Source organism: Solanum pennellii, chromosome 3 (assembly GCF_001406875.1).
Source record: "Solanum pennellii chromosome 3, SPENNV200".
NCBI lineage: Eukaryota > Viridiplantae > Streptophyta > Magnoliopsida > Solanales > Solanaceae > Solanum > Solanum pennellii.
Genome location: NC_028639.1, coordinates 6,722,925 through 6,750,657, shown reverse-complemented (window position 1 = coordinate 6,750,657; position 27,733 = coordinate 6,722,925). Strand labels below are relative to the sequence as shown.

Here is a 27,733-nt window from a genome sequence, read left to right as displayed (position 1 = left end):
GTTTAAAAAGAGGAGCCTTTAACAGTGTCAACGCCAACTCAAACTTGTCAGACGCCGCCGATTTCCTCTCATTTCTCTCTCCTACTCAGCTTTAGAGTGAGAGGAATATCCTTCATCGTCGCCGGAAAATTCACTATCCGTCAATCGTGATCGGAGATTTTGATGTCGGAAATAGTAGTAGAAGAGGAATCTATAATAATGGAGAATTTGTGTATGGAAATTGATCCTCCGTTCAAGGAGAACCTCGCTACTGCTGAAGATTGGCGGAAGGCTCTAAGCAAAGTAGTTCCTGCTGTCGTCGTACTTCGAACTACTGCTTGCCGAGCATTCGACACTGAATCTGCCGGTTGCAGCTCCGCAACGGGTTTTGTTGTTGATAAGCGTCGCGGAATTATACTCACGAATCGACATGTTGTTAAGCCTGGTGATTAAAATCATTCATTTGTCTTAAATTCCCTTTTTAATCTCTTCGTAGTGACAAAATTTGAGTTGAAATGGAAAAAAGGTTTATGGAAATTTGAACTTGAAAGCTTGGTGAGGGGAAGTTGAAGATTTTATAAAATTCAACTCAAATTACTATTTAAATATTCCAGTTAAAGTTCATGTAATGTTTCACTTGAAACCCGAATTTACTGTGGTCATGAGTACAGATTAACAGAAATCACTATTCCATTTATCATATAGGTTGAGTTAAGATAACCAAGAGAGAAACTTGGAATTCATAATTATGTATTTTGATGGATGTGTGATTGTTCATTTGATTGTAGGACCTGTGATGGCGGAGGCTATGTTTGTGAACCGTGAAGAAATACCAGTTTACCCCATATACAGGGACCCTGTGAGTTCACACTTGAGAAATCATATGTCATGTTACTGTTGCATCCTGTTTATACGCATATATATTTTGGTTACTTCAACTGCATAGTTATTTTTCCACTAGTTGTATCTGCACATTAGTTTTGACTCACTGGATACTTCTAGGAAGAGTTACTTAATGAAAGGGGGTAAATTGAAAAATTCCGGATATCTAGCCATGGGTATGCTTTTGAGAAATCTTAGACACATCTTCAGTGCCTCATACCGATAGTGAACCTTAATTGAACTAAGACTATTAGGATATAATTTGGCATTTTATAGGTACAAATTTATGAACTTTTTGCTTCCGAGGGTGGTAGATGTTCCTTGTAGTTGTGTGAATCTGCCAAATGGATTGCCTAATCGTATAACTAGACTCAGTATCAATATTAAACATATGTTATGGTCCCGTGATATGGATCTAGGTACAGGACGCTGCAATATGAAATAACATGTTTTCTTTCAACTACCTATGGTGCTCATTCGTTAAGGGAGAACCTGCGATTTCTGAAGTTGAAGTACACAAAAACTTAGATAATTTTCTGCTTATCTTTCCACCTTTAAAATGCAACATTGATGATTAACCGCCCACCTAATAACAAGGATAACTTCCTACTACTAGTGAAATGAGAAAGTGGAGGAATAACCTCCTTACTGCTAATAACTACAAAGAAATAGGGAAACATAATTAATAGATAAGTTGTCCTTACTGCTTATAACTGCTACTGAGAAAAGAACAAGACATAATTAATAGTTGCTGAAGCAATCTACTTCTGATTAAGTTATACCAACAGTTTACACATGAAAAATTAACCAGAAAGTAGATTGCTTCAGCATGTTTGCTAGAAGTGAGATCTTTCTTTGTACTTAAGCATGTTGCTCTGTGCAGATTTATACAAGGAGGCCGATAGCTTCTTACAAATGCATGAACTACATATATTTCATTTAATTCTTATTCATCAATAACTATGGCTGTCCATTTCTTTTTGATAAGTACTATTTGATGTTTATCTTCTAGGTTCATGATTTTGGCTTCTTTCGGTATGACCCTGGTGCAATACAATTTTTGAGCTATGAAGAGATTCCTCTTGCTCCTGATGCAGCCTCTGTAGGTGTAGAAATTAGGGTTGTTGGTAATGACAGTGGAGAGAAGGTATTGCCTTAGACTTGACATCTTTCTTTGATTATCCTATATTTGGTCATCTTCTGTCAATTTGTTCTAATTGATTCATGTAATTCAAAGGGAAACAATGAAATCTTTGTAGCATCTTCAAGAGTCGATAGATAAGTCTCATCGTGCTGAGTGCTATATATTACTTCCCATTCCTATGTTTTAGTTTTATATATCTTACTTTTCTTTTTAGTATGTTAAAAATGAATGCCACTTCAATTTAGTAACTCTTTTGTTAGAATATGAATAGGTTTATACACTCGTATTAGAATAGGAATAGGTTTATACAATCCTAGTAGAATAGGAATAGGTTTATACAATCCTATTTAGAATAGAAATAGGAATAGTAAATAGTATCTTACTTGGAAAAGGATTGTATTTTGGTGTCTATAAATAGGGTCTCAATATAATAATGTAACAACAACAATTAAATAATATTCTTTTCCCACATGGTATCATAGCCTCTATGATCTTGGTAAACAATCAAAGAGCTTCCTCACCGTGTATCTTTGTGGTGACTATTTTCTCATACCTAATTTGTGTAGCACCGTGCCATCATTCTGGTGACTACTTTCTTATATATAATTTTGTGTAGCACCGTGCCATTATTCCAGTGACTATTTTTTTTCTAATATCGACAAAATAATATTACATAATGTTAATAACTACTTATTAATCAAATTTACAAATAAAATCATCTTAATAATATTTATTAATTTTTTTTTCAAGTAAAAAGTATAAATATCTAAATAGAAATATTAACTTAATTGTTTTGAGTTTGGACTCTTTTTAACTTTAAATTTTAATATTATATTATATTTTTAATTAATTTTTATTGACCCACGAGCCGACCCTACCGATATTTCTCAAGCCCCACAAATCAAAAGGTTTATTCAGGCTGGGCTAAAAAGCCCTTTTCTTAAACGGGCTCCAAAATCTTAGCCTTAGGCCAGGCCGGCCCAATGGGCCTAACCCATATTGACGACTCTAGTTTCAACACCATATCCATTAGAATTTGCGTAGAACCATGCCATCTTTAAGGTGACTATTTTCTCATTTTTGATTTGCGTATCACTGTGCATCTTTTCAGTAACTACTTTATCATATTTGATTTGTGAAGCACCGTGCATCTTTGATCTTTCTAGCGATACTTTCTCATATCTGATTTGTTTAGCACCGTGCGATCTTTTCGGTGACTACTTTCTCATATTCCATTTGTGTAGCACTATGCATCTTGAGGAAGAAGTCTATATGGAGCAACCATTTGGTTTTGTTGCTTAAGGGGTTTTAGTAGCCTTGTACGTCTATTGAGTCTGAAATAGTCTTCTCAAGCTTGATTTAGGAAGTTCAGCACAATAATTCAGGAGTTTAGCATGACTCATTGTGGAGCTTATCATTTTGTGTTTTATCGACATTCGACATCAAATCCAGTATTTTATGAGAGGACTGAGCACATTGATATCAATTATCACTTTGTTAGGGAAAAGATACTCTCGGGAGTTTTATCGTAAAATTTGTGAAGTCAAGTGATCAACTTGTTGATATCTTCACAAAGTCCCCATCGGTCCGCATATTAATTACATCTGTAACAAGCTAGGTACATATGACTTGTATGCACCAGCTTGAGAGGAGTATTAGAATATGAATAAGAACAAGAATAGTATATACAATCCTACTTAGAATAGGAATAATAATAGAATAGTGTATAGAATTCTACTTGGAAAAGATTTTTAATGTAGTGTCTTAGTTGAAAAAGAAGTTAATGTCAATAAATAGGGGTTCAATGTAATAATGTAGAGAAATAATTCAATAATATTCTTCTCCTTTATTTCTCACACTCCCAAAAGGATACCTTTCTCCCATCCCTCCACCCCGAATGACATGTATAATAACAACTAGAACATACCAACACCCAAGGGTATGACCTACTGGTTAATGAAGTGGTTGAGAATCATGAGGTCTCAAGTTCATTTTCCAGCGGAAACAAAAAACACTAGGTGATTCTTCCCATCTGTCCTAGTCTTGATGGACAAAATAACATGGTACCCGTCGCTGGTGGAAGGTGGCAGGTATCCTGTAAAATTAGTTGATATGCGCAAAAGTTGGGCTAGACACCAGGTCATCAAAAATAAAACTACAACATACCAATGAGGTTTGGAAGGGTGGTGTGTATGCAACCTAACCCCCACTATTAATGTAGTTGGAGAGTAATAATTATAATACTAATAAAGAAAGCTAGATAACTCTTGATTGCTTACTAACCTTGTACTCTAATCCTTGACCTCTATATCTTCCTATTTAGGGTTATGTTCTTGATAAGGTGCAAGTGTGTCATGTCCTGTCTAATCACCATTCTCTTCTTCCACATTGGGACATTTGTTCATCTCTTCTTCATATGCCTGAACCATCTCAGTCTCTTTTCCCGCATCTTTCTCTTCATCGGGACCATTCCTACCTTATCCCGAATATTTTTATTTCTAATCCTTTCTTTTCTAGTATGCCCATATATCCACTGCAACATCCTCATTTCACAATTTTCATCTTTTGACGTAAGGTTCTTGACTAGCCAATACTCTGTCCTATACAACATAGTTGGTTTATCCATCACTTTGTGAAACTTGCCTTTAAGTTTTGGTGCACCTTCTTCACACAATACTTTGGATGCGAACCTCCATCTCATTGATCCTGCACCAATATGATGTGTGACATCATCATCAATCTCCCTATTTCCTTGGATAATACATAATAGACCCAAAATACTTGAAACTTTCTTTATTTTCCCATGCTTAAATAATAACCCAATAGGGGACCTCGCTGGAGAAAAGTTCAGAGAGGGGAATGTTGGTGCACGTTTCCCAAGTGAGAGAGAAGTGGTCATTCTCTCTTCTGGCAGTTTCCAGCGAGGTGGTGCGGTGAGGCAGTGAAGCAATGTTTAGGGGGAGAACATAAACCTGAATCTTGTGAGGTGATTACTCAATATTTTTGTACCCCTTTTTATATTAGTGAATTTCTCATATGTCAAAACATATCTATTCTATTGATATACCACATACTGAGTTAATGCATTTAGTTTTAGACGATAAAATGCTTTTTTCTTATCGTCAAATCACTGAACACAAGATGAATTGTGTCTCCCTAATTTCCATAACTGTTGGTCTCGACTAACCATGATTGAATATCCCCATCCTGCATGTGATACTTCTTAATTTACAAAGTAGGGTGGTTTTAGATCCTATGGTTTCTATTCTTCTAGAGTGGCTTGAGACCTTCCATAATCATTGAAGAGTACTCTTACGGGTTAAGGACTCTGTTTCCTCACAAAGATCATCAAAGGGTATAGATAAGTTTTTTTCCGAAGATTAAAGAGGATGTTGTTCAAGGCCTTTCCACCCTTTTATGAGTATAAGGTGATTCTGTCTGCTTTCGTAATGTTCAATTTAACTTTAGTTTCTTCTTGAAGTCAATCAATGGAATGCTATTTAGTAGGTGTTGATTTCCATATGAATATAACTGAGTTATCCTTAACTATTGTTATTGTTTGACCTTCACTGTGAATATTATTGAGCTATCCTTTTCTATTGTTATGTTACTGACCTATTGTTGTGTTACTGTTACTTCTAATCCTAATTGCTGATATATTCATGCGTCTCAAACCATGTCGTAGCCAACTGTCCTATCTCAAATTAGTTTTGTTACATGACCATTTGTTTTTATGTTCTATTAACCTTTCCCTTGCATCTTCGTCAGATTTTCTAGTGGTATAATGCTTCAGAATTTCTAGATTCTTATTCTTTTTTCTTTTTTTTCCCTGAATTATTCAGGTGTCTATTTTGGCGGGTACCCTTGCTCGATTAGATAGAGATGCTCCGCAGTATAAAAAGTATGTAACTTGTCACTTACAATGTTCTTTCTTAAGTAAGTCCTGATGCTAGAATGCGATGGATTTTTTTTTCTGGTAAATAGATTGTGATGAATTACTGTTTCATTGATCTTAGTTGTTGATTGTACTTGACTAAATGATTGTCTTTTTAACCTTTACCATTTTTTTTAAAAAAAAGAAGATAGTAGAGCCTGCAAAAATATTATCGGTGTTCAACATTATTTTGAAATGCCGTTTGTTTTGTAGAGAGAAATGTTAGATGTTTTGGAAATAGGGACAACAACCTGCAGGAAGTCAAGCTTAAATGTATGTTGTTGTTCTGTTTTTGGTGTAAAAATGTCTACTCCAATGAGATTGAGTCAATGATAGATGGTTTAGGATCCATCTAGTTCCTGGTTTAGCATTGGAAGGACTTTAATCTTTTTCTTTTTGTAAATATGTTTTTTCAGTACTACCCAAGTACTGACTGAAATACAATGTTACTAGTGTCAAAAAAAAAAAGAAAAAGAAATGCCGTTTGTTTTGTAATCTTCGACGAAGAAAATGTTCTATTTTAAAACCTGCTTTTATGTGCTTTGTGGTGTGTTGCAATAGCAATCATCCAAGTGGACTCTGCAATGTGATCAGAAAAATTGGCTCATGGCTGACTTTTTGGATATCAAACATTTTAGTTTAATATGAAGTGGCACTGATTATGGATCTCAAATTTTATAAGAATTAAGCACACCAGCTGTAGACTCCTGTTAAATTTAGTTTTTTTTTTTTTTTGACAAAGGTAACAATCCTGTTAAATTTAGTTTTCCATCCATGAAAGACTTTGAGTTCTAAGTCTATCGCAAGGATCTAATGCAGCTCCATATTAATTTAGTAAATTCCTTAAGGTGGAAGCAGCAGCGTAAGGTAATGGGATATTTTCGGTCAAGTGTGCCTACTACTCACTCTCTTGGTACTACCCAGCCAGATCCTTGGCCATTGAAGTCCATTTGGAAGAGTAAAGCTGCTATAAGTAGCTTGTTTTGTAGGATTGTATCTCATAGTGGGTGTCTTACTAAGTCAAATTTCAAGAAATGGACTTCAGCATATGCAACAGATGCTGTGTGTGCGAGAGCGAAACGGAGTAGGTGAATCATTTTTGCACCACCTGATGACGAGATAGGTCTGAGTGATGTTCTTGAACATAGTTAGATAGATACGGTGATGCCAAGATCAGTGAAGGTGCTGCTGTAGTGTTGGCATGGATGAAAACTGGACAAATATATCAGGAAATTATGGTCTACTGTTCCAGTGTGTATTTTGGGTGATTTTGTTGTAGAGGAACCAAATATATCTCAAACAGAAAGCAGAGCCTTTCATAAGCTTAAGTATATATATTTGCATTTTTTTGACCTAAATTGCTAACTTTATGATACATAGTCTTTTAGATTTTCTCAGCTCCATGAGTTTATTAAGGGACCGAGTTTGTGTTGCTCATATATGCATCTTCTTGGTGCTATTTCTCATGAATAATCATTCTTTCTTGTCAAATAAATAGATCTATTAAAGATTGTTGTTTGTGCTAGTTCATGTCAAGGACTTCAATGTTTCCAGTGTAATGAGTAGGCTGAGGCGTTTGGAGGGATGTGTCACATTTAAGTTAGTCAACTAAACCACTACCTTGTCCTTTGCATATACTAGATTTAACTGGCTTCTCTGTGATTATGAAGAACCTGTTTTTCTTCTTAATGAAGTTCTGCAGTTCTTTTCTATTGGTGAAAAGTTTTGCAAGTCTTGGTTCCAATATGTGAGCATTTGATAGCAATTCCAATTTTCGTGCAGAGACGGCTACAATGACTTCAACACATTCTACATGCAAGTAAGCATATTGATGTTACTCTCTCGTTATTAGGCAGTAGCACTGGATATTTGCCTGTCTGACTGCTGGATATGGATTTAGTAAAATGGTTAATGTTGTCTGCCTTTATTATCTTCAGTTAGCAATTTGTTGGAGGATGTTAAGGTTTATGCTTGTAATGATATTAACGATTGATATAATGATAATACAATTGTTGGTAATGCTATTAAAGAGCTTTCTTAACGAGTGAATCACCAAGACCTTAAACAGCATTCAAAATGACTGGAGGGACTAAGTGTTTAGAGGCAAAAAAGGAAGATGCTCACATTTTTTAAATTTTCCAAAAAAGAATATTACCTGAGAAAATATTAACTCTTTGAGCTTCTTGTAGGCGTCTGTTGGTAAAAAATGAGAAGATAATATATACAAATAAGATCTATTACAGTTTCTGCTGCCCCCTCAACTAATATACAGCTTCCAAGTGAGCGTCTCTGCTCTTAATTTAATAGATAGGATTTGAGGAGATCTTCTATCAATTTCGTTTTGCCATAAATGCTAATGTAGTAAATGAGTCAAAGAAATTATTGTTTTTTTCCAACCTGGTACTCTTTTATGTTCTCCAATTTTTTTATTTTTTTTTTGATACTTCCGGTTCTTGTTCTTATAGTAGTAGCTTTGGGTTTTTCTACTCCACTTCTAATGACTACCTTTATTGTTCAATTTCTGTGTTCTTCTCCCCCAGGCTGCTTCGGGGACTAAAGGTGGTTCAAGTGGCTCACCTGTAATTGATTGGCAAGGAAGAGCTGTTGCCTTGAATGCTGGGAGCAAGTTATCAAGTGCATCTGCTTTTTTCTTGCCTTTAGAACGAGTTAGTACATGTTCTCTGTTGTCCTATATGTTACAGACTTTTGTTATGTCATTCTATTTTGCAAATGTATTTGTTTTTTTCGAAAGGCAGCAGTATATCAGCACAAGGTTTACCATAATCACTTAACTTGAAGTGTATTTAGGAGGGAAGTAATCCTCCTCTCTAGAATCCAAGAATTGACCAGAATTTATGCCTTTTTCTCTCTCCACGCCCCAGATTAAAAAACTTCAGGGGTACCTACGTGGACCACGCAGGTCTAGGCTCTTTCTTTGACACGTTTTGAATTTGGCCACACAATTGCGTGACCGGCGCAGGTCCTGGCTATGTAGCTGCTCTGGTACCTCTCAGTAAAGGTCATAACTCCTTGAAGGAATGTCCAAATGACAAAAATGGTTTGAAGCATGGCGAAAAACTCGAAGACCTTTAATTTGATATGCAACTCACATCAGAATTCTTTATATCTTTGGAGTTGTGCTCATTTGAAGTTAGAACATGTGCAAGCTCATCTGGAACTTTAGTTCGTTGCGTAGATATCAACTTGTCTTTGTTTTAGGTTCTCCTTAGACCTTAAGTCACTTCCAATGCACCTCCTTTTCTTTACAAGACATTATTTCTAATTGTCATTGGCACACTTAAGTCTTAAATCTTATGATTTTTTCATGGGGCTTTACAATATTATAGCTTTGAATGGCTGAAGAAAAAAGAACTTTAGTCTTCTCTGAAATTGATTGCTTTCACGTTGTTTGTTATGTTGCTTGCTGCTTGGAGTTTTCTTGTTCTACTTATTTTATCATTATTGAGGCCAACTGGGAAGTGATCTGTGTCTTTGTTTCATTTCTGATTTTGACTGACTCCTTTCAGATTGGTCATGAGTCAGTGTCTCTGTCACTTGACTTGTTGTTTCTTATTCTGTACGATATGAAGTATCCAAATTCTTTTACTCCTTGATTACCTCGGTTGACAAAAGATTTCTTGTATGTTTTTGTCCCTCCCCTGCATTATTTCTGCATTATACTTAAAAATAGTTTGGTAGATGAGAGATGTTTGAAGTTTCTTCATGGTACTTCCAGTTTCACTTCTCCTTTTCCTTATTATTTCAGGTCGATCCCGTATTCCAACTGCTACCCGATAATAGTGTTTTGGTTGTCTATGCGTAAATGCTTCTGATGAGAATCTAGGATTAGCTTTTATCAGAAAAAAGGGACTATAGATTGGTTAGGAGCTCACACTGGATTTATATGTTTTATTCCCAACTCTCAAGCTGTACTTGAGTCATGGTGGTGCCAATTTAGTAGTGTTACATTTTTCTCTTTCTACCTTCTTTCCAACTCTTTTTACCCAATTTGTGTTAAGGCTCATCTTCTCTACTATTTTGTAAATCAAGAAACATTTTCATCCCTCTTCTTTTGGATACTAGGTTGTCAGGTCACTCAAGTTCTTACAGGAAGGAGGATATCATTCTACTAATACATGGGCAGCGGTCACGATTCCTCGTGGTACACTTCAGGTTGGTTGCTGGTACTCGTTTTCTTCCCATGAATACCTCAAAAGGACTTGTATATCTTTTTCTTCTTTTAGCTTTAGTCGGTCTAGTAGCTTATTCAGAAGTATGAAAGAGCTGAAGTGATTATTAAAGAATATAGGGGTTCTTTTGTTTGACTAAAGTAAATTATTTCATATATGCTATGGGGAGATATAGAGGAAAAGCTTACCTATCAAAGAAATGATGAGAGGAAGAGATTTGGTTCTCTATGAATGATACTGAATCATCTACACTAAGAGAGACCTTTTGGTCAGTGTTATCAAAGGCGCGCTTTAAGCGCGCTTAAGCCCTAAAGCGAGGCTCAAAACATGTTGAGCGCTTCGCCTCACTTTATGTGCGCTTCAGTGTCATCATCAAAGTTCTAAGAGAAACTTTTCCTTGTCAATGAGTCTCTTATGAAGAAGTGACTAAACGATTGATATTTCAATTTATCATAAAAAAAAATCAAATTTATTTGGTCATATATTCCATTCATGTTTATAATTATTAGTCTTGGACTAAACATTCAAATTTTATTTTTTTCTCCCTTTGCGCCTTTTTTCATTAAAGCCCACGCTTTATTTGCGCTTTGCGCTTAAAGCCCCCACGGACCTTAGAGCTTTTTTGCGCTTTTCGCTTTTAATAACACTGCTTTTGGTTTAATAAAAAATTCACCAAAAGCAAAAGAGAGCATCACTCATACAAAACGATTTGCCATCCTATCAAATGCTCTTCTATTCCTCTCTAATGTACCCAATAAGGGAAAAAGAAGTTATGGTCCCATTCCCTGCATGTTGTACTCTTAAACTATCTGTGCATCACATCCTTACCCTATAATCGATATTAACAACTCTACTCCAAACACATTTAGCTCCATTCACCAAAATCTATTTGCTACCTGATAATAAATCAGTAAGTAGTTCTTTTATCCGTTTTTCTGGATTTTGATATAACGATAAAGGTAATACAGTGTGGGATGTGTGGTAGGTGTATGTTATGAGTTCAAAACCTAGTTTTGAACCAAGTCCACTATCTAAGTGGAGAAGGATAGAAGAGCAGGCCTAGTATCCCTAGTTTTTTTTTTGACGACTGTGGTGTCTAGGCCAACTTTCGTGCACCTCGACTAATTCAATGGGATACCTGCCACCTCCCACCAGCAACAGGTACCAGTATCCCCTAGTTTTAAAGATGAAACAATGATTTTGTCATAAAAAGGTGATTCATGCACCCGAGGGTTGTCTTCTTTGTAAGCCTCAAGGTATGCAACCTTAATGAAATCATCATTTCATAACTCACAAAGTTCTCAGAATGTCAAACTATGTTCACAAGATATCGAATATCGTTCGTTAGCATTTTCATGAGTAAAAAGTCCATACAAACTTAATCCCTTGGGTTATCTGCTCCGTTTGCCCCAAGAGCATTTTCTATTAAGTATTTTGCTGTAATTATATAATGGGCATGTTTTATATTTAAGAAATTTGTGACTTGAAAATGTTCTTATATGGATGTATTATTCGTGTCTAGATAGTGAAATTATTTTCCTAAACATCTTTTATATTGAAATTTATTCTATTTCTAATTTAATATTCATAATTTTTCACATGTTAATCTATTTTTAAATTTTAATTGTGTTGTTAAAGATATTAAACTTGAACCTGTGCCTATGGACTAACGCCTCCCGTGGTAGGTAATATGACCTCCGTGCACCTTGCCTTTCAATATATTGGATCTATTTTATGTTCGAGCATATGGTAATGCCTCAGATTGTTTTACATGTTTCTCCTCGAACATGATGTAACTTACGTCTTTGGGATGATTGAATATGGACGGAATCTTATGTTATTCTATGATAGAAGCTTATCTGAAATGTTGTAGGTTCTCTACGTTTGGTTTACGAGCTTTGCTCCCTTTATTTATAAACATTTTTTACCTGATAAAAAAAAAGATTATCTGAGTGCGCTGCTGTTTCTTCTTCAATGGGCTATCAAATTTTGGTTGTTAATGTTTTTTAACTGTTAATCTGTTATTATGCATATGGGCACATCGTTTTTCTCCTCCCAAACTTTAGTTTTACTTCGATGTTTTTAATATAGGTGACCTTTCTCCATAAAGGCTTTGATGAGACACGCAGGCTTGGAGTTCAACGTGAGACAGAACAGGTAAGGATTTAAGAATTTTGTTTCCAGACAGTAGATTGCTAAAATAATGATCATTAATCTGTTGAAACTTGACTGGAATAGTTGGTGCGCAATTCAACTCCACCCTCTGAAACTGGAATGCTTGTTATCGATTCCGTGGTAGGTGCACCATCCCTTGTCGTACTTCCATAAATGTAGATGCCTCTGCTTATCATGATTTATTCTTTGGTTGGGTTTATGGTAGGTTCCTGGTGGCCCGGCTCATAATCAATTAGAGCCCGGTGATGTGCTTGTTCGCATGAATGGGGAGGTTAGTCTTTCTTTGATCTTGTTGGACTTTTAAAATTTGATGGTCTTGCTATGCTCATTCTAACAAGCTTTCTAGATCATTTATAACTATACTATTTTCAGCAACTTAATTAGAGATTTATCTTCTTGTATGGAACTGTATTCCCTCTCATTTTTCCAAATGGCTGCATCCCACCAAATTCTACAGGCCCGCATGAATTCTCCTAGGCCAACCATTATACTAGGTTGAATCAGAAACTTATTTGGCCGAGTCATACACTAGCTCTATCTGTCCGCTCTGCTGCGTGGCATGTTGTGAGGGACACTTCTATTATCCTCTTTGATTGCTCAGATCTTTCGTGAATACAAGAATACTACTTTGTCGGAACTTAATTTTGTCAGATGATTAGGAAAATTATAAATTTCACTGTTCATAGCTTCAAACTGAAACCTGGAAGCCTCATGCAGATTGTTACCCAGTTCCTGAAGATGGAGACTTTACTTGATGATAGTGTTGAGCAGAAAATTGAGCTTCAAATTGAAAGGGGTGGCACTCCCTTGGCAGTGGACTTGTTGGTAAATATTTTACTTGCACATATTGGAATATTTCGACTCTTTCCTTCTTTTCAAAGTTTTCTTTCACTTGGAAATGGAGAAAAAATTGTCAGTTCTCTTCATGATGTTAACCCTTCCATTTTGGACCCTACCTTGATTTTTAAACCCACTAAAGTACCAACATTAACCAAAAAAAAGTTCCAACATTATTAGGCAATGTTGATTTTAAGGTTGATAATCAGTTGGTTATTTCCCAACTTAAAACACAACTTCTACAAAAGCACCACATTCAATGGTGGCTCTCTAGACACTACAACCCTTGTTACCTAGCAAAATTTGGTTGACATTACCCTGCTAAATAGAAATTTGTTAGGTTGTATTAGTTGCAAATAATTGTATACTTTTTTAATACCATTTCTCCTTTTGTTTTTCATTCTTCTGACTGTGGTCCTTTCTATATTTTATAGCAAAGGGATATGGTGATCGTTAATATACACAAACTAGAGTGTTTTAGGGGAATTTAACATTCTTTCGTCATTAAGATTGTTTACGTACTATCTTAGTATTTGCTTAGTGCATCAAAACAAGTGCTAAGAATTTTTCAAGATTATCTTTTGTTTCCAAACGTTCAGAGCGACTATTATTATAGCTTTGCTTTAGTCTTCATCTTGATGTGAAAATTCAGAAAGAAAAGAAAAGGGGCGACACAAGTACTAAGAATTTTTCAAGATCATCATTTGTTTCCAAACATTAGAGTGACTATTGCTATAGCTTTGCTTTTGTCTTCATCTTGATGTGAAGAATCAGAAAGAAAATAAAAGGGACGACAGATGGTGCTAGTAAATGGTCTGTAGATTCACAATCATGTCCTTCCCTTTCCTTTCTAGCAAATCAAAATTTAGCTATTATCTAATCAAGGATGTTTTGGCTTCCTATGGTTCTTTTGGGTGTTTTGAAGCATTTCTTCTATTATCAAATGAAATAGGAACAAATCACTGGATATTGTAGACTGCCCTTATTTTTCAGAATTTGACTAGATTTAATTAAGCAATGTGACTAATTTGTAGAGTAAAATTTCTCGTGAGAGCAAAAATAACTGCATAATTTCATTCAGCAGTCGGGGGAGAAGCACCATAATGTGAATACATTTTCATCAGCTTAAAAACACTCTGATGAACCCCAGGAAATAGAATTTGGAAAGGCAAATGGATACAGAGATACAAAATATGACTAGATTTGATGAAGTGTAATTTCAGCATGCGATCAAAACGACTTTTGGTCAGTCTCATAAGGGAGGCACTTTCCCAACATACGACTATGCATAATTAATATAGCTTTAGACGTGAAACCAAACTATGCAGTCCTAATTTAATTCTATAACTAACATAGAGTTTGGTTTATGGTATGGACTTTTTGCATATACATTGTAATGTTTAATCTGCGGGATTAAAATGCATTGCTAGTACCCCAAACAACTTATGTAGGAAAATTTATTTTACTTGTTATATTAAGCGAGAGAATGTGGAATAGAAATGTGTGTGGTAGCAATGGAGATAGCAATACTTGGAAGATTGTCTAAAGAAAAAGATGCCTTTAAAGTAAGCAATCCCTACATAACCATCACTGCAGTTTGAGATGAATGTGTGCACATACTAACAGAGATAAGATTAGGAACAAAGATATTCAAGACAAGGTGAGAGTACCTCCGTCGTGGACAAGATAATGGTGGCGAGGCTGAGAGGTTCGGGCATGTGAAGAGGAGATGTACTCATGCATAGATGCCCAGTGAGAAGGTGTGGAAGGTTTATTGTGGTAGGTCTGAGGAGACGTAGGAATAGGCCAAAGAAATATTGAGGAGTGTGATTAGAGAAGACATGACAAACCTGCAGCTTACTGAGGGCATGACTCTAGATAGGAAGATATGGAGATCGAGGATTAGGTACAAGGTTAGCAGAGAGTCGAGGGTTGTCTAGTTTTTGGAATCAGTATTATTATTATTACTACTACTCTCCTACTACATTATTCTTCGATCTTATTATTACCTGTGTTTCCTTTGCTTCAGTTATCGTATTATTTGTTGTTGCTACTCTTCTTTTCCTCATTTTTTTCTGCGTGGCTTCTTTATCACTGTATTCCTTTTCTTACTGATTTTGAAATGCTTACTGTCTCTCGAAAATAGTCTCTCTACCTTCATAAGGTATAGGGATAAGGTTGTGTACACTCCTCCATCCCAAGACCCCGCTTCTGGAATTACATTGGGTATGTTGTTGTTATTGTACATGTGTCATTCATTGTGGAATGTGGAGGATGGGAGAAAGGTATCCTTTTGGGAGCATAGGTGGTATAGGATAACACATTGATGTCCACTTTTTGAAACATTTATAGAATTTCTTGACAAAAAGAGTTGTCAATCCAATATATCCGGAGATTACTAGGCGGAGAAGCTTTTTTGAGACTTGAGGGTTAGGAAGAACTTTCAAAGCCGAGAGGTGACAAAGTTTCAAAGACTGACCAATTTTCTCCATAAACAAAGCTCTGCACAGATAGGGACAATGGATGGAGGTGGGAATTTTCTGTTAAGTCTTATTATGGAAAGCTTCTGAACATGGAGGATGTTGTTCTCCATATATTTCGATTTGGATTCTTAAAGCACCAAGAAATGTGTGTTTTCTCACTTTATAGCAATATGAGGGGGTTATTTTAACGACAGAGAATTTGAGGAAGAGAAAGGTGTGTCATGTGCAACAGAGCAGGTGAAGATGTTGACCAAGCACTGTTCGGTAACTTCAAGGCTTGGTTAGAAATCATGTGATGATTTGGTTTTTACTGGGTGATGCCAGACACTGAATAGGGTAATTTTAAGTTGGACTGGCAGGAGAGAAAGGAGAAGATGGCATGGATTGTTGCTCTATTATCACTAATGTGGGTGGTTTGGAGAGAAATAAATAGAAGAGCTTTCGACGGGTTACTGAAGAATTTTATAATTGAGAAGTAGTCGCTTATCCTTTTTTTTTATGCATCCACAAAATTGCTGTATGTTTAGAAGATTGGGTATTGTTCGTAGAAAATCATTTGTATTGTAGGTTTGCTTGAATGCACTTTTCCTAAGAAAACATGAATTATTATTCAAACATGAAATATGATTTAAACATGAAATACAATTTAAATAGGATCATTTTTGTAGAAGTAAACAATTTAGGGTAAAATTTGGAAAAGAAAAATATACTGAAAGAGAAATAAGTGGAAATAAGGTTTTGGGTGTTTTTTAAAGTTCTAAATGCAGCTTTAAGTCATATTTGTAATTTTCATGGCCAGACACTAATTTCAAAGTAAAATGAAAAAAAAAACTCCGGAAAAAGTGAAACATCATCAGGTCGTTAGTCCTGATCATTTTGATACATTTGCACCGGTGACTAAAGTTTCTTCTATTTGAGTTTTGATTGCCTTGAGGGATGTATCCATAAGAATCAAGGAGATATCATGTCCACATAGGTGAATTACTAACATATGATTGTGGTTTGAGGTAGGTGTCTTTATTAGTTAATTTCCTTAACTCTTTAACCTTACAAGTTTCAAAAAAAAAAAAAAAATTCCTTAACTCTCAATTAATGTTTTACTTGGGCAAATTTTTCCATCACTTTAAGGATGACAATCTATATCATTTGGATTTTTTCAACATATATCTCTTTAACCCTTTCAATATCTTAAAGTTGGATGAGTTTTTCATTCGTAGATGCAGTTTCATTGTTCCATTGATTTGTAAAGGGTACTTATTTTTACTGATAGATGATTGTAATGGCACTCAGCTTCATTTCTAACTCAACCTATTAATTAAAAGGAGAAAAATAGTTTTTCTAACTTTAATTCTTTAAAAAAGATTGTAATGAATGGTTTAAGAAAAGGGCTCTGAAACTACACTGACTTTCTTATAATGTTTTTTCTTCTTTTGCTTGAGTTTATCATTTGCAATTGTGACTTCTTTTCTTGCTGTAACTTCAGGTTCAGGATTTGCACTCAATAACTCCTGACCACTTCTTGGAAGTTGGCGGTGCAGTGATACACGCCCTTTCTTATCAACAGGTTTGTGATTTTTTGCACTATTGCCTTAGTCTTATGCATACAATAAGAAACATTCTTTAGCAGTAGATTCTTGTTAGATGAGTTTAACTGCATTCTACTCGTTATTCATTCCAATGTCGGATGAATTCTATCAAATGTGAGTCGAATTGTTTTTGACTTGCCCACAGGCTTCTTCCCCGGAAGAAACCAGCAATCTGTTATGGTGATTGCAAGATTCCTCTAATCCTAATCAAATCTTACCTTCAACTACTTTGGTTTTGCTTGGTGAAATAATTTCATACTTGTTAATTTTGAATGACTATGAGAACTTTTGTTCAGCACATGAAAGTTATGTTGCACGGACTCTCCAAAAATGTTGTCACACCCGTGTTGGGTCCTTCAAAGAAAAACACTTTTGGATGATCTGACATGCACCCATTGATATATTTGAAGAGTTTGAGCAACATAGCCTGAAAGTTGAATTTAGCTGTTGCATCCTGCCAACTGTAAAAGTTTTACTTTTGGTGCTAAGTTAGACTCAATCAACCAGGCTAGGGAGTGATGTAAGCCCAATAGAAGCAAAGCAATGTTTTAGGTATGTGGGTTTCATGTTTGGGGCTTAATCAAATGAGTGTAAAACGAGGAGCAACACATTGAGAAAACAAAAGAAGTCCAGAATTTCTTGTAGTCATACTTCTTCGTAGTTGTAGAATGGACCTTGGGGAAATCCATGCCTTCTGAGTCCGCAATCTTATTTTCAAGAAGTTGTTGAGTCATTCTTCTTCTCATACCTTTACTGTGAAGCTTGGGAGTTCTCTGGACCTTCTTCCTAGTTCGCAATCTAATTTTAGTGCCCATTGGCATTTAAATCTTGCTCCCTGCTACTATTGTAAAGTAGTTTTAAAGGTGGAGGGCAAAATTTTATCAAGTTCATTCTTTGTTTATTTTTTTTAATGGGAGCAGCTTCTGCAAAACCTTCTGAGACAACTCACTTAACTAGGTGCCTGGTTACCTGTGCGAAGAAGTGGAACAAACTTGCAATTTTTGTTGCACATGATAGATGAATAATAGGATGACGTTCGAACATCATGTGGTGATGGGTGAAGTAAGAAAGGAGCTTATAATCCTTAGGTTCCTCCTGTTTTTGACTTTCTTACTCTTGCAGCACTTTAGGAGTTTTTTGTGAGTTGATACGTAAATTACATTGCTGTTGGAACTTTAGTTCAGTTATTTTGATCCATCTTGAACTATCTTTGCTCACTGAATGGTTTCAGAAGGCTGTCAATGTCCAGTGAACTTGAATAATTTAGTCAAGGGTTGCTTTAGTATTTCCCTTTGGAAGTGCTGAGGCTTGTCAGGACTGGATTTTTGGCTTCAATGTTGAAGAAATAAATAAAATTATCCCTTGTAGCAGCTCTTATCATGTTAACATTCTTTTGAAGCATGGGGTAGTTCTTTAAATTTGACATGAAGATCCACCGTCTCTTTGGCACATTTAGTGGCTTGTTGATGTTCATATTGATGTAGTTTTATTATCTCCTGTTTGCAAATTGAAGCCCCCATTTTGCTCACTTGTTTTGTCTTCCTTCTTTGCAGGCTAGAAATTTTCGTTTTAATTGTGGTCTTGTCTATGTCTCTGAACAAGGGTTTGTGCATTTCCTTTTTCCATATATAAGATGATTAATCTGATGTAATTTTGGCTAAAGTCCTCGTAATGCATGATTTAAAGTATAAATCTGTTGGTACAATCCTTAAATACTTGTATTGACTGTGACTACTATTTGCAATTGTAGATACATGCTATCTAGAGCAGGAGTTCCTCGCCACTCCATCATTAAAAAATTTGCAGGGGAAGGTATTTCAAGGCTTGAAGACTTAATTTCCGTTTTATCTAAGTTGTCTAGGGGTGCAAGAGTACCATTGGAGTATATACACTACAAGCAACGACATCAGAGAAAGGTATTAGCAACGTACTATCAAACAATATGTCAAAAAAATTGTGTCCGTCATATATAGTTCCTGCGTTCGAACTTGTTTGCTTTTTCAATTTGATCTTGGTGATTTTCATGAACTATGGTCAACAAACTATGCGTTGTTGTGGTTCTGTAGTTGGGTATTGCTACTGATGTGTCGTATAGTAGGGTGTATTCTTCTTGATCAGAAAGGATAAAGGGAAGAAAAAGAAACTTAATGGTAGGTGTAACATTTGTTATCATCAACTGTGTCAGGACTCAGGAGCATTGGCAGGAAATCTCTGTAGCCGCATTGGTGTCATAAACTTACAATTATCTTCCTAAATGGTTTCAGATTTTTTGAATTAAGGGCAGGAGTACATCCACCTGTTTACAACTTTATGGGTTTGTCAACAATGATATTAATGATCAAATTCTTTTATTACATATATATATATAATGTTGGCCACTTTTCCATCTAGTAGTTGTTCTTCCATTTTTCAATTGAATTTGATCATCGAATCTGCAAAAGACATAAATTACTTGAGCTATGAAGATGTAGTTGCTAAAATTGTAATGATTGGGAATGGGTGAATTATGACATTCTGCAGGACACTGAGGCTACCATGGCCTGTACAAAACAGAGCTGAGTTGGGAGATTAACTCTAGGAGAAACTCTAATGATTGTGGAGTAGGTGGTATATCACTATTGCTACAGATGCAGGTTGGGAGATTAACTCTAGGAGAAACTCCAATTATTGTGGAGTAGGTGGTATATCACTATTGCTACAGATGCTGGAAGTAGTACATTCATGGATATTCCAGGTTTATTAGCTTGGGAGCTACAGAAAAGTGAGGTGTTCACTGTCAACTCATGCTTTAAGTGCTGATCTTCTCTGCTGGTGAATTGTTTGGAGAAGCACAGTTCAAATTGAAGTAGAGCATGTTTTTCCTGAACTTTGACTCATGGAAGCTTCTCTCTCTGATAATAATCTTCAAAAGAAGGGACATTATTATGCAATAGGTGTCAACTGTCTGGGGCTGGAGCTGACAATGTCAACCACATATTCTTACAATGCACATATGTGGCAATTCTTTCTCAGTTTTATACGGCGCAAGTAGTTTATGCATATATCAGTAAAGGAGCCATTATTGTGCTAGTTAAACAGAGAACTATGTGGGTAGAAACGAAAGAGTTGGGACGCAATATCAGCTTGTATTGGTGGGTGACGTGGAAGGGAAGAATTCAGAGTTTTTGAAAGCAAAAGTGAATAATTCTTAGACTGCAATACATATATATATCTTTTTGGCATGTTGGTGTAAATGAGAAATGTCAGAATAATGTGGAAAGCATAGTGGAGATCTTCTGTCTCCTTGAATGAAGGGACAGAAGTTATTGAACCTTGATGCACTTTGCACAAGCTTTTAGTGCTTTCTGATTCAATAAAGCTTGTCAGAAAGTCCTTTTGGTTTTCCCATGTCTTCTTGCATGGAAGTATGACCTTCTAATAAACCTTTTCTTTTCTGCAGTCTGTCTTGGTCACAATTGACCGCCATGAGTGGTATGCACCACCACAGATATATAAGCGCAATGACAGATCTGGCTTATGGACAGTAAAACTGGCTTTGCAGCAGGAATCCCCACTCTTGGTATCTGGCATTTATCCAGTCGAAAATCATGCTGAGTCTTGTACTAGCGAGGTCAGTCCTAAGGACTATAGACCTGAACAAGTCAGCCAAGAATCCACAGATGGACTTACTAGTATGGAAATTAGTGGTGAACTTGTTGCTGAGGGACCAAATGCTCAGGATGATTCTGATAATGGAACAAAGAAAGGGCGGGTGGAAGAGAACTCATCTGAAGACGGCAGTGTAGTGGCCGATTGTTCTTTAAATGAGCGTAGAGAAGAAAGATTGAATGAGTCTGGATCTGTGGAAAATGCAGTTCTGAGAGATTATCATGTTGCCGCACCTGTAGAAGCTACATCAGTCGCTGAGCGTGTGATCGAACCTACTCTTGTGATGTTTGAGGTAACATTAAGGTCTCAAATGACTTGTATAGTTCTATTGAAAAACATTTGTATTTTTATATGATGAATGTTGATTATTCAAGTGTCTCCGTCACTATCACCTTTTTTGGTCTGTGGGAGATGGGTTTCATCTCCTCAGCTGTATTCAATAAATGACCTTTGATTTTTAAACGATTTCTTTCTCCTTTGCTTCTTGGTTCCTGGGATTTTTTTTTTTGTGTGTAATCAGACTAAGGAGTGTGTTACACCCCAATTTTCCCCGAAAACAGAAAAGAAAAAGAAATGAGTTTTAACCCCAGTGATGGAGAGGGAAAACTTTTTTTTTTTTGGCTGTATCTCTTTTGGGTCCCAGAGGTGGGTTTCATTACCCATCTCTTTTTCCTTTGCTGCTTTGATTCCTGGGAGGTGGTTTTTGATGTTAATCAGATTAATCAGACCAAGAAATATGCTAAACCCTATGATATTTTGCTACAGCTTCGTTTTTGTGGACTTCTGCTTTGAATGTTAAACTTTGCATTAGCTGCATGTGCATTGCAATGAAAAGGTATTTAAAGTTTTCTCTTGACACATCCGACATTACTGTAATTTTATTATGAACCATATGGTGTTATGATTCTGATCCTTTCAATTTTCTATAGTAATGCTTTGGGCGGTATAACATTGAGGCAAAATTATGCTATTGCAACTACTAGTTAGACTTCATTCTGCATTCAATTTAATATTTTAGATCATAGAAATGCTCAAATAAAATCATAAACTCCTGATTTCTTTTGCTCACTGTTGGTCTAAACTTGGTATCTGTTAGCTATAACCAGTGTTGATCTCATGTTTTATCTGTAATACAAATGATCGATATCAAAATGACAACTGCAACTAGGAGGTATCTGTCTGGATATTTTTCATAACCTGGTAATTCCTGTTTCCATCTGTTCAGTTAAGTGCATCGCATGGTGTTAAAATTGCAGGTTCATGTCCCTTCATCATGTATGCTTGACGGTGTTCACTCGCAACAGTTTTTTGGAACTGGGGTAATTGTATATCATTCCCAAACAATGGGCTTGGTTGCTGTTGACAAAAACACAGTTGCAGTACCAGTTTCTGATGTGATGTTATCATTTGCTGCTTTTCCAATTGAAATTCCTGCTCAGGTGAGGTTTTAGGGGAGACAAATTTACATCCTGCCACTTATCCTCCGTTATTGTTAAGAAGCTCAGTAACCTTTTCAGGTAGTTTTCCTCCATCCTTTCCATAATTTTGCTCTGGTTGCATACGATCCCTCTGCTCTGGGAGCTGCTGCAGCCTCCGTGGTTCGTGCTGCTGAACTTCTTCCTGGTAAGTGTTAACTTTTTGGATGATTCTTATCCTTAATCTGCTCCCCTTTCATGTTGTTGCTAATGCGTGGACAAAGTGATTTGTCTTTATTTCAGTGTGTTGTGTATGCATCATACACTACCAGGTGGAAAGATGTGGTTCACAAAAAATAGAGGTTTTGAATATCAAGTTTAACTGTCTGCTTTTATTTTCTTCCTGGTGTAAAATAGATTATATAAAGGACTCTGATCCAGCTGTAGGTGTTGTAAATATTCCAGCACTTAATAATTACTGTTCTAATCAACTAAATGCATCGACTCTTTAAGAAAGAAAAGAAAGAAAAATCCTCTTTCTAGATGGGAGTTTTCATCCAGCTACTGATCAGGACATGATCCCCTTTGACACCATTTCTATTTAATTGTTTTCCCTTTCTTTACTTTGATCCATGGTCTGTTAGCCAAGTTGAAAGTAAATTCTGTAGTCTCCAACTACACTGATGTGTTCTTGCAGAAAATGGGGCTGGCCTTCTGGGTCGAGCTCGTCGCATGGGCTTGTGTAGTTCGGTTTACCTTCCTGTGTTGTTCGTGAGCTATTGCACAGGAAAAGGGTTTACCCTGTGCGCACCCAAAGGATTGCGACTGTGGGTTTCCTTGTTAACAACAAAAATGACTGAACTAAATTATTTAGAGACTCCTGTTCGAATGTAGGAATATCTTTGGACAAGTACTGTCCATGGAAATGTTTCAACATAAGGTTTTGGCTTCTTGAAATCCTCTTTAACCTGCTTACCTTGTTATTATAGTTCCCTGTAAATGATGTCCAATGCAGAACACCTTATTTTTGTCGGTTAATATTGTTTTGCCAACAGAACCTGCTCTTCGTCGTGGAGATTCAGTGTTTCTAGTGGGATTGAGTAGAAGCCTGCAGGCAACCTCAAGGAAATCAATCGTGACTAATCCTTCTGCTGCTGTGAATATTGGATCCTCTGATGTTCCACGGTACAGAGCAACAAACATGGAGGTCATTGAGCTGGACACTGGTATGTCGAAACCTAAAGGATCCTGCTCATATTTTGTGGTACTGATTCCTATAATCCTTGTGTTTTAACACTCATCTTGTGACTTTTTCATGGTGCCATTGTTTGTAACATTTCAGATTTTGGAAGCACATTTTCTGGTGTGCTGACTGATGAGTGTGGAAGGGTTCAAGCTTTATGGGGAAGCTTTTCAACACAGGTATGTAATTTAAACTGCTGCTGAGTTACTGACTGTCGAAACTTGTTTAAAGTACTTCCTACACTCTTTCCAGCTCAAGTATGGTTCAAGTTCATCAGAAGAGCACCAATTTGTCCGAGGTATCCCAATATATAAAATAAGCCAACTCGTTGACAGGATTACTTCTGGCACTGAGGGACTGCCTCGTCTTATAAATGGTTTGCGAAGACCTATGCCTTGCATAAGGATATTAGAAGTTGAACTTTACCCTACTTTGCTATCTAAAGCTCGAAGTTTTGGATTAAGTGATGCATGGATCCAGGTAATCTGCTACTTCTGAAGGTTCCTGTCGTTTATGTGCTTGCATTTTCCTCTGATCCATTCTTGAGTTGAATGTGTTTTTCCTAATAAAAGAATCTACTTCAACTCAGACACAGAAAAATTCAATCTATTTCACCCTTTAAAGGTCTTTTTACATCTGGGTCCACAAGAGATGGTTGTTAGGTATTTGACCAAATAGTATTGTCCAGTTCCTATAGAACCTATCACTAAAAAACCTTTTAAGAGGGATAAGGCTAAGCAGTGTGGAAAGGGTTTTATATGTGTTAGATGTGTCCTCACTGAACATGACAACCGGATACAATAACAAAAAATGCCCAGTGTAATCCCACAAGTGGGGTTTGGGGAGAAGGTGGTGTGCACGCAGCCTTACCCTACTTGTGAAGGTAGAGAGGCAGTTGTTATTGATCAAGAAGGAAATCCAAAAGGAACTCGAATTTCTGTGTGCTTGTTAACGTGCCCTCATTCCTTAAAGGTTAATCACAACTCCCAAGTAGAACAACCCAAGCTGTAAATGGATCAATAAATCTATGGTTATTCCGCATACCTGGTCTTCATCACACTTCACGAGTGTATCTGTCTATGTGAATTGTGTATCATTTACAGGTGTATGAGTAAAAAAATTTGCTTGGAATTAGCTGGATGTGATGTTTATGGATTTTGCGTATGATCATGACATCTCTGGTTGCCACCTGGTCAATCTTCCAGGCAATATTTACTTTATAGAATCTTGATCACCCTAGAGATTGATTCCTACACACAAGTAGAATTGCGCTGGAACTTAAAACTGGTAAATAAAAACATGGATTGTATAATTGTTTATTAGGAATGTGTCTTGGAATTCATGCATGTGCATGTGTATCTATCTGCCTACTGTATCATGTTGCAAGTGTATGGCAAATTTTGTTGCCTTGATGAATCCGATTTGTATCATCTCAAATGATTTTCCTCTTATTTTATGTTGCGTGAAATATAGAGGCTCTCATATTGATGTTTGTACATGTTATTAGCTTTAGTCCCACCTTAATTGTTTCTAAAGAATATCTTTAGGCTTTTCATGTTACCATAAAGAAAAGCAGATAGTCTGCCCAAGATTGTTATAAGAGGTGAGCATAGTATGTGAGTTGGGCATTTTCTTAATAGTTGACATATCTCATTTAGGCCCTCGTGAAGAAGGATCCTCTGAGACGCCAAGTTTTGCGAGTCAAAGGTTGCTTTGCTGGGTCAAAAACTGAAAACTTGTTGGAACAAGGGGACATGGTCTTAGCAATCAATAAGCAGCCAGTTACATGCTTTCGTGACATTGAAGATGCGTGCCAATCTTTAGGCCATTGCACTCAGGACGATGGAAAACTAGACTTGACAATTTTCCGTCAGGTTAGCAAGAAGCTATCTGACATCAGCTTTACTTTTTTCAATTTCTCTCACTTATTTGATCAATAGAAATTTATTATTGTCATCATCTGTTTACATCAAGCAAGTACAAGAGTTCAAACACTCACTTAGATTCTTCATTTATTGTTCATGGTTTCTCAGGGAAAAGAAATTGAACTACTTGTGGGAACGGATGTGAGGGATGGAAATGGAGCCAAACGAGCAATAAATTGGTGTGGCGGTATCCTCCAAGAACCTTATCCAGCCGTACGTGCACTTGGGTTTCTGCCTGAAGAAGGCCATGGAGTGTATGTGGCAAGGTGAGGAGATGCTAGAATGTTGTAACAAATGAAAGATGATAGGAGGGCTTCTGATCCATTTGCTCCTCAAGTTTCATTATTCTTGCCAAGTAATAGTATGATAATACACAAACAACAAACAACGGGGTCTGGGGAGGGTGATTTTACACGGATTTCTAAAATCTGCAATATTTAGATTGTGCAATTTCTGGTCAGATATTAGCAAGTAATTTTGTTTGCCTTGGCTGACCTGATTGTGCACTTACGAGTTCTCTTTGCCAACTATTTGGTCACAAAGGCTAATGTCTCTTTTTCAGGTGGTGTCATGGGAGTCCTGCACATCGTCATGGTCTCTTTGCTCTTCAATGGATAGTTGAAGTCAACGGGAAACCAACCCCTAACTTGGATGCTTTTGTCGATGTGACTAAGGTATGATTTTTCTTTATTGAGAAACTTGGCAAGATCTTATTTTATATGAAGAAGTACCAAACATAGTTCTAGGAAGCTTGTTAATGGTTCTCAGTTAACAAATTATTTCTGTGTTGAGCTTTTCTGTGATCCTGGTTTTAACATCTACTTAATTGAGTTCCTTACAGACAATAGAGCATGGAGAGTTTGTTCGTGTACGAACAATCCACCTGAATGGGAAACCTCGAGTGCTCACATTGAAGCAAGATTTACATTACTGGCCAACATGGGAACTCAGGTTTGATCCTGAAACTGCAATGTGGCGACGCAAAGTAATTAAATCATTGGATTCAGGTGTTCTGTGAACTGTTTCACCAGACTGTTCAAAGCATTTATCCAACTCATTAGTTGGTATTTGAACTGAACTTCTCATGTGTAGCTAGCTGTACGAGAATCTTAATAAACTGAAGGTATATTGATTTGATGCCTATATGATGTGAAATAATTAGATATTTGATCTTTTTTTTAAAAAAAATTGTATGAACACTTGATTTTGACAAAAAGAGGAAATTTCTTTAAAATGAAGTTTCATAGTATCCTATTTTGGCTGCAAAAAATGCTCCTCAGCTCGAAATTAAGTCCTATCCAATAAAACTAATTATATTGTATATACAAGTAAAATGATACATAAAATAGCTACATAACATATTTTGTACACATTTGACACGTCAATATGGGTCTCTACATTGATTTGGACTTGGGCATGAGCTTTCAATTGTCCCTTCCCTTGCAAGTACATGTTACGTCTAGTAACAGTCTATGGGGTCATGACTTTTGCGTACAACAGTTACTCCTGAACTACCATTAGCTGCACGTTGTGGCTACCATCTTTTTATGCATAAATGCTTGAGTTGTCGACAGAGACAGAGTCAAAAATTTTAATTTATGAGTTTTAAATCATAATTATTTTTGTTTACTATATTAATTATACCTATGAAATGAGTTTTTTAAATATAATTATAAGGTTTGAGTTAAAAACAACCTGAATTCTATTGAACCTGTAGTTAGAAGGCCGGCATCCGCCCCGGGCTGCAGGTCGTCTCAAGAACATAGAGGTGGAATCAAAATTTTTTTTATGAATTTTGAATCATAATTCTTTTTAGTATCATCAGATTTTAAGTGATTTTTTAGTAAAACTTTAAAGTTTAAGTCCAAGTTATTGAATTCATTCGAACTCATAAGTACAATGTACTATGTCGGATCTACCTTTCATATTGGGCATTTGCTGACAAGTCAAATTTTTAATTCTACTGTTGTATAACTTAAAATAAGCATAACATATAAACCAACACTTAAATTTGGTGTTATTTGGTTATTAAGCATTTTAATTTTTAATTTTGAGAGTATATATCTAGGCATTTTAATTAGATTTTAATTGACAACTAAACATTCAAAATTCGTCCTCCTTATATCTTGTGAATATCTGATGTTGACATGATATATAGATCTTTAAAGTGTTTAGATGATTATTTTGTAAATTAAAGTGTCGTTCAACTGGCATAATGAAAACAATTTGAGCTTTATCAAAGTATGCTTTTAGAAGTAAGAATTTATAGTAGTATTAAATAAGTTAGGAATG

At 36.2% G+C, this 27,733-nt stretch overlaps 1 protein-coding gene across 1 annotated transcript; it reads left to right on the top strand.

The window, feature by feature from the left end:
• LOC107014609 (protease Do-like 7) lies at positions 1-26,690 on the top strand. Its single transcript, XM_015214586.2, has 24 exons — positions 1-424; positions 768-838; positions 1,874-2,008; positions 5,848-5,906; positions 7,722-7,758; positions 8,480-8,605; positions 10,023-10,112; positions 12,221-12,286; positions 12,368-12,424; positions 12,510-12,575; positions 13,022-13,129; positions 17,108-17,188; positions 18,764-18,813; positions 18,961-19,126; positions 20,650-21,150; positions 22,115-22,297; positions 22,376-22,481; positions 23,329-23,499; positions 23,616-23,695; positions 23,769-23,996; positions 25,175-25,390; positions 25,550-25,707; positions 26,004-26,115; positions 26,283-26,690. Exons 1-24 carry the CDS (start codon positions 163-165, stop codon positions 26,457-26,459), a joined length of 3,306 nt encoding a protein of 1,101 aa, XP_015070072.1. The 5' UTR covers positions 1-162; the 3' UTR covers positions 26,460-26,690.
• Positions 26,691-27,733: the final 1,043 nt, after the last annotated feature.